Below are 15,894 nucleotides of genomic sequence, written 5' to 3' on the forward strand. Positions count from 1 at the left end.
ATTTCCACAAACGTTCAAATTAAACTATCATTGAATCATAGAATTTTACTGGTGGCTTGTCGACCCGATGACTGCTCTCTGCAAGAGCAATCCAGCTAGTTTGAAATAACACCTATAGAGCTATTGATCAATTACTTGCTGCTAAAGCAGTTTCGTGAAAATGTTGATCAGTAGGCCTGGACCGTAAGTGGGTTCTACTGCGTGTACTCTTTAAGTCAACGCAAGTTGAAATATAGCACAAGTTGCTACTGCAAGAACTTTGTGTGTTTAATGTAAGAAGCTATCTGTGAGGTTATTTCCATGAAAATCTTTTTATGTAGCTCTTACTCTTTGTTTATAGATCTGAATGCAGGCAACATTATTAGTGGCTGCAAAACAGCATTCCGAAATTTTCAGAACAACCATATAGCTGATGCATATGAAGTTACTGGACCCAACCTTAAGTAGCTATGGCGTAATGGGGTATGTGTGCGCGAGAGAGAGGGAAACAGATTGTAGGGGTTGCACTGTATCTGGACAAAATGTTCCTCTTAAGAATTTTATGGTGTATACTTTCCTAGAGCTGCATGAGAAGCTATCACACCATTGTCAAGTAAGTTAGTTTATTTTCTAGAAATTAATGGTTAACATTAAGGCCTAATTAAACTGTTTGTCCAGTAGCCCTGCTCAACCCTACCTTTGCAGTCTCCTGTTTCCAAACTCTCTGTCCTTCTATGTTTTACCCTACTGCAGCTCTATTGGTGGAAGATCCTTCAGCCATACTTTACAAAGCTCGTCCCTTAAATCTATTTACCTTACTACTCGTCCTGCCTTTAAAATTCTTCTCAAAACCTTTTTAACAGTGGCTTCAGTCATTTATATTTTCTGTTACTGCTTGGCATCATATTCTTTTTATGTGATGCATGGGATGCTTTTTAACATTAATGGTGCTCCAAGAAACTTCAGCATTACTAATTTACTATAATTATTTAATCAGTAAAATTGATCACAATTTACATGTTGGAATTGTCCAGAGACATGCCTCCTCATTTTAATCTTGGTTTAAATCTATTCCTACAAAGTTGTAAAATGCTTCAGCTAAAGGCAAGTGCCATCAAACAGGTGCTAGTTGCAAAATTTGATATAGGTTATTAATTTTTCAAGTATATTTATTGAAAAAAATAATGTAAACTATTACATTAATAACTTAGTCTGCTGTCTTTACTGTTCATTTTGTTTTTCTGAAATTTTAAATTAACATGAGCCATAGTTCCTTATTTTCTATCCATTTTGTCCAAGTCACTGAAAGTGACACATTTCTGTGGCTTTAATTGTAATGAAGTCACATGAACCCATGTGATAGCAGACATGATTTGTGCACTCAACTGTGCTAACATTTTGTTTAACTGTTCTTAAGCTAACACAGCGTAATTCAGTTGAGCATTTGTGACGCATGAGTTTTTCCATTTTTGCTGTATATAGTAAGGTTTTGTCCACTGCCAATTCCCTAATTTCAGCAAACCACATACACTAACTATAGGGCTTTGTGAATGCAATAGTGTGGCTCGCCATAAAAATATTTAGCTCTGGATTGTTTAGTTCCTGATTTTACATACAGAACATTAATGATTACTGAATGAATTATTGGATGTGTCTGCTTATTTTTTATGATGATCATGAAACCTGTGGGGGTCGGGGTGGGGTTGAAGTCTCATCGTTTTCTCCAAAAACAGATTATGTAATGTATTAAAAGAGGAGCAAAATGACAATAGTTGTCAATTTAAATTGTTTTCTTGTACATCTTACAGTCTGCCAAATGTTAATGTCACACTGTGGTGGGGACATATACTATCACATTTGACAGGAGCTATTATTTACTGTCTCTGAATTGTCACTGTCTAACGCTCAATTTTGCATGAACTGAAATTTTCTCCAACTAAATATTGGGATTACTGAAGCCATTGTCTTTGCTCCCCGCCAGACACTGAGCCCTAGCCACCGTTTCCATCACTGGCAGTTGCCTGAAGCTGAGCCAGACCTTTTGCACCCTTGGCGTTGTTTGACCCCTAGATGAGCTTCTGACCATATATCCGGTTCATCTCCAAGACTGCCTGCTCCACCTCTGCAGCATCGTCTGACTGACCCTGCCTCAGCTCATCTGCTAAAACCCTCATCCATGCCCTTTTTACCTCTAGACTTGACTATTCCAATACTTTCCTGGCTGGCGCACCATTTCCAATCCTTCGTAAACATGTGCTCATCCAAAAGTCTGCTGCTTGTATCTTAATTCGCACTAAGTCTTGTTCACGCATCACCCCTATGCTTGCTGTCCTACGCTGACTCCTGGTCCGACAATGCCTCAGTTTCAAAATCCTCATCCTTGTTTTCAAATCCCTCCGTGGCCTTGCATGTCCCTATCTCTGTAATCTCCTCCAGCCCTACAAGCCTTCAAGCTCTCTGCATTCCTCCAATTCTGGCCCCTTGCTCGTCCCAGATTTTAATTACCCCAAAATTCGTGGCTGTTCTTTCAACTGCCTTGGCGCTAAGCTCCAACATTCCCTCCCTAAACCCTTCTGCCACTGTACTTCTCTGCTAGTCTACTCCACTCTCCTCCTTTTAAAAAGCTCCTTAAAACTTACTTCTTTGACCAAGCTTTTGGTCATCTGTCCTGTGTTACGACTGAGGTGGGAGGAGTGCCCTGTTTTTTCTACTTCCAGTTCTCGACATATATTTAAATGTTTACCCAGTTACTGATACAGTTAATCATATACTCTACTCTTTATCCCAGAATAAAATATACCAACCAGGTTTCTTTGATAAACAACAAAATTATCTGTTTATTATAAAACAAGACTTATCCAGTAAAGAAGCAAAGCATTAACACACATTGAAATATGAAAGTTCCCTTTTTAAATACCCCCTCACATACTCTCTGGTTAAATAAAAGTAAAGAATTTTTCCCTGTAGAGCTGTTTTACAAAAAAAAAGACAAAAAGAATACTTTGGCCAAATACTTGATAATTCTTGAAGAAAAAAGATATGGAAGCATGTCAGTTGTTCCTTTTGGTCTGGTGTCCAGGTATAAGAAGATGGGTTGCTAGGATCTTTTCAGAAGCAGTTTATTCTGGAGATGTCAGGAAATAGTCTGGCAGCCTTTCCAGGAGAAATGTGGCATCAGGGGTTTCAGTTATCTGGATTCGCAGGTTTTTTTTTAAAAAGAGGTAGCGAAAGAGGAGCTGACGCACTGGATTTCTCCGAGTCTCTTAGAGAGGTACAAGAAAGATCAGCTGGGTTTCTATTCAGGCTACAAAACCACTGTCCACACCCCAACTGAACCAAAACAATATCTCAGAAGCGAAACCACCTCCCGACCTTCATAAATCTTGACATTTCATTTCTCTGTTAACATCTCTCCCCAAGCCACCAAGGTTTTTGTTCTTTATTTATCGTAAGGCATGTGATATCCAGTAAAGGTTGTTTTCAAACACAACATCCCAAGTGTTCTTTCAGTGAACTTTCAACAACAAAACAAAGTCCTGCATATATGAAATCTTCAGCCTTCCAAAATGAATCCATTTCCACAATTTAAATGAGTCCTCAAAAAAAATTAATAAAATAACACCTGATATCTCATGTGGCTTAATGTCAAAAATATTTTCATTGATGTTGCTCTTGTTAAGCCCCTTGGGACATTTTGATACTTTAAAGGTGGTCTATAAATGTAAATTGTTATGGTTTCAGAGGCGCATATGTACACTTTTTTTAGGTCTGTAAGTTAGTTGACCAGTTACCATTTCTCCCTCAATGGAAATAGGGAGAAGAGTGGCAACCAAGGGAGCATGGTTCAGTATTAACGTTTGAGTATATATCATTTGGGTTTCTGCTTGATAAGTTTTACATGTTAATAAATAGATACCAATATTTATTTTTTCCCTGATAACATTTTCAAATCCATCTCGTTAGATTGTCATCAAGAGGGTACAATTTGTAGGTGTTCATGAGTAACTAGCTAAAGACAACATTCCGAAGAAGGGTCACTGACCCGAAACGTTAACTCTGCTTCTCTTTCCACAGATGCTGCCAGACCTGCTGAGTGAATCCAGCATTTCTTGTTTTTGTTTCAGATTTCCAGCATCCGCAGTATTTTGCTTTTATTCGAACCAATGGTGTCATTTATTGCCAGAAAAATATCGAGTAAATGGACTTGAGTTTGCCCTTCTGTCTTTTGATCTTTTTATTTGAGAGAGATTCAGGAGTTATTGGCTAGCATAACCTTTCACACATTTTGAAACTGAACTGTTATCATAGGGATCATATGGATAATAAAAGTTGTATTTGGTGACTGGGAGGATGATTCCAGTGCATAGCAAGGAGATCTAAAGCTAAGGTAGAAAGGTGGAGGTTAGCAGATTAACTCAGGCTACTGGCTTGCACTACTCTCAAAATAGCTGTTTGGTATCAGCAGTCATAATTACATCATTAGATGTCATCTAAAAGCTTTGTCACATAAGACTGTAAACCCTGACAGTTACAGTACTTGTTGAATATTGTTTCATGTAGGTCACTTAATTGTTGATGATCCAGCTGCCTGCTAGTGTCATCTGGACTGTCAAACCATGTTGACACCCGATATGCTTACGCTGGGGTGGGATGGAAGTAATGTGCTTGAAAAGCTGTGTTGGCTCCCAAATTCTTGGCATTAACTCCATGTAAATTTGATCTCATTCAGGGTTTAGGATAAGCTGGCAAGGAGCTCAATAAATTCTCTCTGGTTCACTGATTTGCAACTACTGTAATTTTAGGAACATACGAACAGGAGTAGGCCATTTAACACTGAGCCTGTTCTGCCATTCAGTGAGGTTATGGCTGATCTGCAACATAACTCCATATATCCACCTTTGCCACCTATCCCTTGATACTATTGGCTAACAAAAATCTATCAATCTCAGTTTGAAAGTTAACAATTGATCTAGCATCAATTGCTGTTGGTGAAAGAGAGTTTCAAACTTCTACCACCGTTTGCGTGAAGAACTGTTTCCTAATTTCACTCCAGAAAGTTCTGGTTCTAATCCTTTGATTATGACCCCTAGTCCTATGCTCCCCAACTAGCCGAAAAAGTTTCTCCCAATCTACCCTATCTCTTCCCCTTAATATCTTGAAAATTTCGATCAAATCACCCTAACCTTCTAAATTCCAGGGAATACAACCCTAGTTTGTGTAATTTCTCCTCATAATTTAACCCTTGGAGTCCACATATCACTCTGGTAAATCTGCACTGCATTCCCTCCAAGGACAATATATCTTTCCTAAGGTGTGGTGCCCAGAGCTGCTCACAGTACACTAAGTGTATTCTGACCAGGGTTTTGTATAATTGTAGCATGACTTCTACCCCTTTGTATTCTAGTCCTCCTGCAGATTTAAAGACCATATTCCATTAGCCTTTTTGATTATTTTCAGTACCTGATCATGACATTTTAATCTGTGTACCTGGACCCCCAAGTCTCTTTGGGCCTCCACTGTTTCTAGCTTTTTACCATTTAGAACGTGCTCTATTCTACCCTTTTTAGGTCAAGCGGATGACTTCACTTTGCTTACATTGAAATCCATTTGCCACAGTTTTGTCCATTTACTTAATCTACAGTAACACTTTGCAATTTAGGCTTCTATCTACACAGCTTACAATGCTGCCTATTTTTGTCATTGGCAAATTTGGATATGTGGCTTTCTTTCCCATAAATTTATACAAAAATTGTAAAATTTTTACCTTTTCGTTGTACTGGACATGTTTGTATAAAATTGAACTAAAATCAAGTGTAGGTTTGTGCACTGTTATCCTGCTGAACTGAGACCGTTCTATTTGTATGTCCTTAGCTTGATTTAATAATGAGCCTTACCAGAGTACCTGTTTTTTGTTTTGTAGCTAAATTATTGGAGCTATGATGGTGTGATAGGCATTGTTCTTCTGCCTCAAGTTGTGCTGAGTTAAAGGGGTAGTGTTGTCACATTAAATTTTTTCTCTATGTACCTGGGAAATTTCAGCAACCACCCCACACTCCGCACCCTCAATTTTCTTTTTCTATTTTTCCCTGTCCCCCTCTACTGAAAGTTTATGTTGTGGAGCTAGGTTTTGGCATCACTCAGTTACATTGCCTAAATGGAAATTATTTTGGTGAGCCTTGTTCATGAATAATGGCTGAATCTGACTGTTGTGTTAGCTTGTCCTTGCCCGACACCACATACATGTACTTTCCAGCAGGAGTCACTGCATAGCAATAAGGAATGGGAGTTCTGGCTCCATTTCTGCACTAATTTGGAAATATTAAAGCTAATTTTACTTATGCTACCTCTGTTGCTGAGAGCATCTAACTCCTAAAACTTGTCATTAAATTAGTGAACTTCCTGACTTGTACATCTCAATTCCTGTCCACAAGCTGATGCATTCTTCCACTATGCCATTGGATAAGTCTTTTTGATTTTTGTTTTAACTTTGGGATTCTTTCAAATGTTCAAATTGCGGTAATCCTGCTGTAAAATCTCAGAGTAGGATTTAATTAAACACTTTGACTTGATTGTTTCACTAACTCTGGATCAAAGCACCAGGAAGAAAAGGCAAAATGAGTTAATCTATACAAATGTTTCTGTGCAGCTGTCAACATTATTTATATTCCTCTATCTAGAAGGGTTTAGTTATTCTGCAAGCCAATGCAGTTTGTGTGAAATGTGCCAAAAGTTCATGTAAAAACCAGCAACTGCACACTGAAAGTAAAATAAACATTCTCCCCTCTTATTCTTGAGGAGGTGGTTTCTTCAGGACAGTGGTTTCATGGGTCCTGATTAAACTGACACCTATTCTACCTACCTGAGCTCAGATGACGAGTGCCAGCAGGATATTTCACTGAGAGGAAATTGCTGCCAAACACTTTCCAAAATTGGTAATTTCTTCTTCTTTGGCCTCCTTATCTCGAGAGACAATGGGTAAGTGCCTGGAGGTGGTCAGTGGTTTGTGGAGCAGCGCCTGGAGTGGCTATAAAGGCCAATTCTAGAGTGACAAGCTCTTCCACGGGTGCTGCAGAAAAATTTGTTTGCCGGGGCTGTTACACAGTTGGCTCTCCCCTTGTGCTTCTGTCTTTTTTCCTGCCAACTGCTAAGTCTCTTTGACTCGCCACACTTTAGCCCCGCCTTTATGGCTGCCCACCAGCTCTGGCGATCGCTGGCAACTGACTCCCACGACTTGTGATCAATGTCACAGGACTTCATGTCGCGTTTGCAGATGTCTTTAAAGTGGAGACATGGACGGCCGGTGGGTCTGATACCAGTGGCGAGCTCGCTGTACAATGTGTCTTTGGGGATCCTGCCATCTTCCATGCGGCTCACATGGCCAAGCCATCTCAAGCGCCGCTGACTCAGTAGTGTGTATAAGTTGGTCATTTATAATCATGTGAAATGGTAATCCTCTCTAATTTCTCCTCCACTCCATATCCATGGGAAGTTTTTTTCCCCCCATTCATTCATGGGATTCGAGTGTCACTGGCAAGGCCAGCATTTATTGCACATCCCTAATTGCCCGTGTGACGGTGATGGTGAGCTGTTGCCTTGAACTGTTGCAGTCCATGTGGTATAGGTGCACGACAGTGCTGTTATGGAGGGAGTTCCAGGGTTTTGACCCAGCAACGATGAAGGAATGGTGATATTTTTCCAAGTTGGGATGGTGTGCAACCTGGAGGGGAATTTGTAGGTGGGGTGGTGTTAATATGCGCCTGCTGCCCTTGTTGTTCTTGGCCGTTGCGGGTTTGAAGAAGTCTTGGCAAGTTGCTGCAGTGCACCTTTTTGACCAGATATGGCCTAACTGCTATCCTTGATGACATCACTCAACTTTGTCACAGAGTGGGAATTGCATCCAAAATGCCAGTGTAATGATTGATCCACACCAAAATGTGGGTTGATCTAGGTACCCATCAGAAGTTTATTTATTCAGGCTGCTGCCATTCATTCTTTTGCCAAGATATATTTTGTGTTGCATTCAGAAATTTATTTTTTAGTCTTTACTGCTAAAAATGAAGCAACAGAAACCTTTGGTGATTTGTTTGAACCTCTTGTTCAGTTTTCAGGAAACACGTGAGGAGCTAGAAGAATTCCAAGAGGGAAGCAGGGAACTTGAAGCTGAGTTGGAGGCACAATTAGTGCAAGCAGAACACAGAAACAGAGATTTAGTATCTGACAACCAAAGACTAAAACTGGATTTGGAATTATTAAAGGTAAGATTACTGTAAAGCTGAATTTTTCAATAGACTTAATATGAGGCTATTTTACTTTATCACCCTATTATCTATCATAAGCGTTTAAAATGAAGCTAGGTTGCAATATTTGAGCATTCCATACAGAATGATTCCAAAACATGAATAAATAGTTTTTCAAATCTACTTTTGAGTATAGGACTACTATAAATGACATAAGAACCAAGTGCCTGCAGTTGGTGTTTTTCAAAGCATTGTACTTGGTATGCCCTATGTTACTTTTTTTGTTGATGTGCATCATGTACAAAAGTTATTTTCCTGTTTTTCAGTCTTCCCTTCTATTGTTTTCTGCACTTTGACACCACCTTGACTGGAATTTCCACTTTGACTGGAATTTCACTGTTCTCTCCTCACCAAAAGGTATTTTTTGGGGGGAATTTCCTTTCACCTTTTGTTGACCTCAAATTGCACTGTTATTCTCCTGCTGTATTATACCATGATTTACCTAAACGTATGGTGGAGAATGTTGGTGTTTGAGCTGTGGTTACTCACTGCTTTCTGCAGTCATGCTGCTTGCTTGATCACACTCCTTATTGGATATCACTTCCCACTCCGTGCCGTTTGTGCAGAACATGTTGGAGCTACTGAATCAGCAAAACCCACTGTAGGCCGCACTCATGACAGTTCCCCCAATGTTGGAAGTGATAAATGAAAGAACTATACTACAGGTAATTGGATTGAAAGGGGGAAGAACATGTGCTCATTTTTGCTCTATCCAAAAACATTTCCCTCTCACCACGCTTTGCACTATTCTTGTCCAAGCTGTTAGACATCTTGTTTGTGGATGCCTAGCATCTGTTTTGAATAGCCTGCCAGGAGGTGTACAAGAATGATCTAGAGTCCCTCCTTGTAGACAGTTACCTGACTTCCACTTTGCAACGTACCCTATTAACATGGACAGTCTAGGGAGCTTGTCTGTAGAATTTTGAATGCAAACCAAGATCTTGCATGCTTCAGGATTATACTCCAAATACTGAAAATTTTTAAAAATCAGTTCTATTTTAAAACTTGTAGTTTAATTAAATTAAGTTTTTATTGTGCTAAAATGTGCAAATAGATTGGAATGTATCCTCCAAGCATGAAACCTTTCATTACAGAAAGTTGTTCATGTAAATGTGATTCTGCATGTTCGTAAAGCAACTTCATGTGTTCTACTTAAGTGGAAAATACTCGACAAAAGAGTTTTCTGCAACATACATGTCTTCTAACTGCCTTAAGCCGCATTTGTATTGCATTTTGAAATGTGATATGAACCAAAATATTAAGGCGTTCCTCCTTATTCACAATGCAGAATCTTATTTCACAATGGATCGGATTTTGTGGGGAGGTAGGAGGAAAGGGGTGTAGTGCTGATGGCGAACTATTAGTGTTCGCCATTACTACCCTTTGAAACTGACCACAGCTTCAGAATATCAAGCATGCGCAGATTGGGGCAGTAGTCCTGAAGTTGTGGCCTATCACTGAGGGCTCTGACACAGGCTGCGCCATCCCCTGAGTTGTCAGTCATTGAAATCAGTGAGAATTTCAGCTGTTCGAAACCCCATGAAGAGTTGCACCATGTTCGATCATGTGTAACTGTGTCTTTAACAGAAATGTGATTGATCAAATTTGATAAACAACAGAATTGGCTCTTAAATAATCGTGGAATGCTATTAAACAATTAATTAGTTGATTTTTTAAGCTTTTAAAAATTTTTTCGGAATATTTGAGTATGTCCCAATCATTTAATTTGCTCTAGCTAAAAGAAAATTAGATTTTGATTTTATTTTACTGCTTTTTGTTTCCTCTTTGCACATCTGTGAAAATCCTTTATTGAGATTGACTGCTTGGACAGCTTCATGACATCACTGCAGCTTGCTGGGAATTCCGCTAGAGGTGAAATTTTTGTCAGAGAGTTTGCTTGATTCCTCAGCGAGACTTGCTTTGTGGTCAGTGGCGAGTGTCCTTGCTTCGTGCTGACCGCACAGTTGACCAATGTCTTTTGCGAATGGTGCAGTTTTAGACACTGACCACATTGAATGCTGTGCAACAGTTACTGCTAGTGATTATAAAACATTGTTGTCCTGTTTTATTCAGCAAAGCATAGAATGATGCAACACAGAAGGAGGCCGTTTGGTCCCTCGTACCTGTGCCAGCTCTTTGCTAGAGCGATCCAATTAATCCCACTCCCCTGCTCTTTCTCCATAGCTGTATTTTTTTCCCCCTTTTAAGTATTTATCAAATTCTTTTTGCTGCTTTTGAATCTGCTTCCATCACTCATTCAGGTAGTACATTGTAGTAGATTCTAGATCACAACAACTCACTCTTAACAAAAAAAGTTTCCTCCTGCCGCCTATGATTCTTTGCCCCATCACCTTAAATCTGTGACCTCTGGTTACTGACCCATCTGCCACTGGAAAACAGTTTCTCTTTATTTTCTCTATCAAGATCATAATTTTGAACATTCAGACAGATCTCCTCTTAACCTTCTCTGCTTCAAGAGCAACACCCAGATTCTCCAGTCTGTCCACGTAACTGAAATCTCTCATCCCTACTACCATTTTAGTAAATGTTTTCTGCACCCTCTCCAAAGCCTTGACATCCTTCCTGAAGTGTGGTGCCCAGAATTGAGCACACTACTCCAGCTGAGGCCTAGCCAGTTTTTTTTAAATAAAGGCTTAGCATAACCTCCTTGCTTTTGTACTCTCTTCCTCTATTAATAAAGCTCTGGATCTTGTATTTTTTTTGGCAGCCTTCTCAATTTTTTCATTCATTACATCACTGGTATTTATTGCCCATCCCTGATTGCCCTTGAAAAGGTGGTGGTGAGCTACCTTGTTGAATTTTCTTCCCTAAAGGGCATTAGTGAACCAGATGGGTTTTTACAACAATGTGGTAGTTTCATGGTCACCATTACTGATACTGGCTTTTTATTTCAGTTTTCATTAATTAACTGAATTTAAATTCCCCAGCTGTCATGGCGGGATTTGAAATCATGCCTCAGGATTACGAGTCCAGTAACACAGCCACTATGCTACCGTACCCACATATTTATCCTGCTGGCATTTGTGTACATACACCCTCAAATTTCTCTGTTCCTGCACACCTTTTAAAAATTGTACCATTTAGTTCATATTGTCTCCTCCTCTTCCCAAAATATGTCACTTCACTCTTCCACGAGAATGTTGCTTTATGTCCTCGCATCTGTTTTGTGCAAGGCAATTTAAATTAAGTCCTGTCTGTGCATTGTTAATTGAATTTCAAAACGTTACAATATTCACAAATAATAAACAAGGTCCTAAGCCTATCCAAACCAGGTAACATCTGCCATGTGTCTACCATTTCATCAGTCTATGTCGTCCTGAAGTCTGTTACTATCCGTCTCATTGCTTTCTACATTTCCAATTTTTGTTTCTTCTGCAAACTTTGAAATTATGTAATGTATACCCAAGCCCAGATAATTAATATATATCAAAAAGAGAAGTGGTCCTAATACTGACCCCTGGGTAAAATTGCACTGTGTACCTCCCTCCAGACTGAAAAACAAGCATTCACTACTACTCTCTGCTTTCTATCTCGTGGCCAAATTTGTATCCATGCTGCCACCACCACGGGCTTTCATTTTGTTAACAATTCATTTCACTTTTGTTGAATTTTTCTTTCAAAGATGATTGATAGAGAATGTAGCATTTTGCCCTACTGCACCGGAATAAGATTTCTACCAGCCATCCAAAATAGCCTGTCTTGAGACTGCCAATGTACTGCCAGTTGTATGTTGTAGGGTTGAGACCAAACTTATTTCATTTTGAATTCTTGCAGACAGAAAAAAAAAAGTAGACATTTACCCTTCAGATTGTCTTGCACATATCAGGTGTGGGGAGATGAAGCAACATTCTCATGGAAATTCCATATCGTAGGATCAAAAATAGTGTCCAGATTTTAAAAAATCAAAATGTTAATTCAAAATACTAGGATTTTCTTTTTTTACTATTTACTTTTAGGAAAAACTTGAACAACAATATGCACAGAGTTGTAAACAGATATCTATGCTAGAAGACGACTTAGGTCAAACGAGGGGTATCAAAGATCAACTGCATAAGTATGTAAGAGAATTGGAGCAGGCAAATGATGATTTAGAAAGAGCCAAAAGGTAAGAATTTCGTTTCCTCTGGCATTATTTTGCACAAAGAAAACTATTTATTTAGTTTTGATCATTTGGTTATAGTACTGTTTAAAACTCCAAGGAAGTCTAGTCTTATGCCTATGATTCCGTATCTGCACCAGGGGAACCTTTTTTAATCATTGCAGGAGCATTGTGTTGCAGTATAGAAATAATACAAAACTATTACCTTCACTTTGTTGCACCAAAAGAAGTTGGACCAGAAATTTCTGCATGTTGCAGTAAGTGATAATTGGGCTTTTTGCCTCACTGTTCAGATCGCACGCAAATTGCTGGAACGTCGAAGCAATAATGGTACAGTGTTGTATCTGGGACCTCATGAATGTCGTGCCCAATGGACGCAAAGGATAGGGAAAGAACACAGCGAGCGACGAAGAAGGAAATAGGATGAATTAGGGTCAAATTAGATACAGAAAAAGAAATAGAGGAAAAGAAAGTGGTGAGAGAGAGAGACCGAAAAAAGAGACAAGTAGAAGTCCCACATGGGAAAATAATCCTTCAGAAGACATTGAGACATTCGTCGTTTTGAACTAAAATTCACTAAAGTCATTAATCACAGTATATTTAAACAATAATTGCAAGATAAACTGTGTATAATGTCTAGGTCATAGCCATCTCAGGAAGAGATTAGGTAAAAAAAATCGTTATTTTTGGTTCAAATTCTTAAATGACAAGTGCAAGGAGCTCATGAACTACTTTGTCAATAAGAACAAGACTATCTGATTAGCTGCCTTTGCCACATCGCTTTCTTCCCCTTGCCCACCAAGCCGAGCTTCCCCCAAGCCTGAGCCTTGAGCCTGCATCTTTTCTCGTTTTCGTCTCTCTCTCTTTATGGCTTTTCTGAGCTCCTCTTGTTCAGAAAACTAATCTCCTGATCTCTCAATCCTATTCCCACTGCTGATCCTCTAAATTCCCTTCCTCATCTCCATACTAGCTGATATTGTCAATAGTTTTCTCTCCTCATGTACTGCCCCATAAATATGCCATTTTTACCTCCTCCTCATAGCCACCCTTGCCCCATCTGTTCTTGAAAGTTACCAGCTTATTTCCATCTTTCCTTTTCCTTCAATTCCTTGAACGCATTGTCACCTCCCTGAGCCCATCTTTCCCAGAACTCCCATGTTTGAACTGCTCTAATCAGGTGTCCGTCCCGCACGTCACTGAAACAGCCCTAATCAAAGTCATAAATTACATCCTCTGTGCCTCTTCATTCTTCTCTACCTCTCTACACCCATTGACATGATTGACATTGGTCCCTTAGAAGCAGAGACAGGAGAAATTATCATGGGGAATGAGGAAATGGCAGAGAACATCGAGGGCCGAAGGGCCTGTACTGCGCTGTAATGTTCTATGTTGAACAAATATTTTGTCTACCTCCACAGTAGAAGACACAAATTGCACTCCAGAAATAGAAGATAGCCATGGGGCTAATAAGAATGAGGAACTTAAAGTAATTAATATCAGCAGAGAAAAAGTATTATAGAAACTTAAGGAATCAAAAGCTGGCAATCCCTAGGACCTGATGGCCTAGATCCTCGGATTCTAAAAAAGGTAGCTGCAGAGAGAATAGATGCGCTGGTTGTGATTTTCCAAAATTCCAAAAACTCTAGAATGGTCCTAGTGGATTGGAAGTTAGCAAATGTAACACTGTTATTCAAGGAAAGGAGGAAGAGAGAAAACAGGGAACTACAGACCAGTTAGCCTGGTATCAGTTGTCAGGAAAATGCTGCAATGTGTTATGAAAGAAGTCTTATTGCATTTAGAAAATCATAGTATGATCAGGCAAAGTCAACAAGTTTTTACGAGAGGGAAATCTTGTTTGATAAGTTTAAGTTTTTTGAGGATGCAACTAGTAGAGTAGATAAAAGGCATTCAATAAGGTGCCACACAAAAGGGTAATTTGCAAGATAGGGGCTCATGGAGTTGGAGATAATATATTAGCATGGCTGGAGAATTGGTTAATGGACAGGAAGCAGAGAGGAGGGATGAATGGCACACTTTCAAGTTAGCAAGCTGTAACTGGTGGAGTGCCGCAAGGTTCAGCGCTTGGGCCTCAGCAATTTACAGTCTATATTAATGATTTAGATGAAGGGTAATGTATCTAAGTTTGCAAACGATAGAAAGTTAGATGGTAATGGAAGTTGTGAGGAGGACCCAAAGAGGTTGCAAAGAGACATAGACAGGTTTAAGTAAGCGGGCAGCTAGGTGGCAGATGGAGTATAATGTGGGGAAATGTGAGGTTATTCACTTTGGTAGTAAGAATAGAAAATTAGAATATTTTTTAAAAGGTGGGAAACCTCTAAATGTTGATGTTCAGAGAGACTTGGGTTACTCCTACAATGAATACAAAGTTATCATGCAGGGAAAGCAAATGGCATATTGGCCTTTATTGCAAGGGATTGTAGTACAAGAATAAGGAAGTCTTGCTACAGTTGTATAGAGCTTTGGTGAGCCCACACCTGGAGCACTGTTCGCAGTAAGGAAGGATAGAGATGGTACAAGGGAGGTTCACTAGATTTGGATCTTCGAATGAGAGAGTTGTCTTACGATGAGAGACTGAGTAAATTGGGCCTATACTCTCTGAAGTTTAGAAGAATGAGAGGTGGGCTCATTGAGCCATACAAGATTCTGAAGGGTCTTGACAATGTAGACACTGGACATTGTTTCCCCTGGCTAGGGAGTGTAGAACACGGGGACACAGTCTCTTTTAGGACTGAGATGAGAAATTTCTTCACTCAGGATTGAGTCTTTGGAATTGTCTACCCTAGAGGCTTGTAGATGAGTATATTCTATCGTTGAGTATATTCAAGACTGAGGTCAGTAGATTATTGATCACTTGGGGAATCAAGGGATCCTTCTCCATACACTGCCTCAGGCTGAAACAGACTCTTCTCGTTGTTGGTGTCCTATTTGACTTTGAACTGAGCTTCCAACCCCATATTCTCGTCACAAAGGACTGCCTAGTTTCACCTCCAGGCTTGGCTATTCCAATACTTTCTTGGCCAGCCTCCCATTTTCCACCACCCAAACTTGAGCTCATCAAAAGCACTGCTGCCTATATCCTAACCCTAGCCAAGTCAAGATCACACATCACTCTTGTGCTCGTTGACCTACATTGGTTCCCAGTTTACCAACAGCTTGATTTTAAAATTCTCATCCTCTTATTCAAGTTCTTCCATGGTCTAGCTCCTCTCTGTCTCTGTAACCTCGTCCAGCCTTACAACCCTCAAGTACTTCATTCATTTAACTCTGGTCTCGTATAACCCCACCCCTTTTTGCCCCTCCATTTGGGATTGTGTCTTCGCTGCCAAGGCCCTAAGCTCTGGAATTCCCTCCCCAAACATATCTGCCTCTTTATCTCTCTCACCATTAGCTGTACCTCAATCGCGTGTTGTTCAAGAAATATTCATGACTAAATTCAAAACAGTCTGTGAAATTGTTAAAGGTTTTATAATTTTGCAT

The 15,894-nt window shown here is 39.7% G+C and overlaps 1 protein-coding gene across 3 annotated transcripts in view; it reads left to right on the forward strand.

Moving 5' to 3' along the window:
- The window catches only part of ndel1b (nudE neurodevelopment protein 1-like 1b), a 58,193-nt gene that overhangs the window by 23,942 nt on the left and 18,357 nt on the right, over positions 1–15,894 (forward strand). For all 3 annotated transcript variants that reach the window (XM_068058044.1, XM_068058042.1, XM_068058043.1), the window contains exons 3-4: positions 8,081–8,234; positions 12,254–12,402. In XM_068058044.1, the coding sequence (XP_067914145.1) occupies positions 8,081–8,234; positions 12,254–12,402 (303 nt within the window). The remainder of the gene's footprint in view (positions 1–8,080; positions 8,235–12,253; positions 12,403–15,894) is intronic.

This window comes from Heterodontus francisci, chromosome 26, assembly GCF_036365525.1.
Source record: "Heterodontus francisci isolate sHetFra1 chromosome 26, sHetFra1.hap1, whole genome shotgun sequence".
NCBI classification, from domain to species: Eukaryota; Metazoa; Chordata; class Chondrichthyes; order Heterodontiformes; family Heterodontidae; genus Heterodontus; species Heterodontus francisci.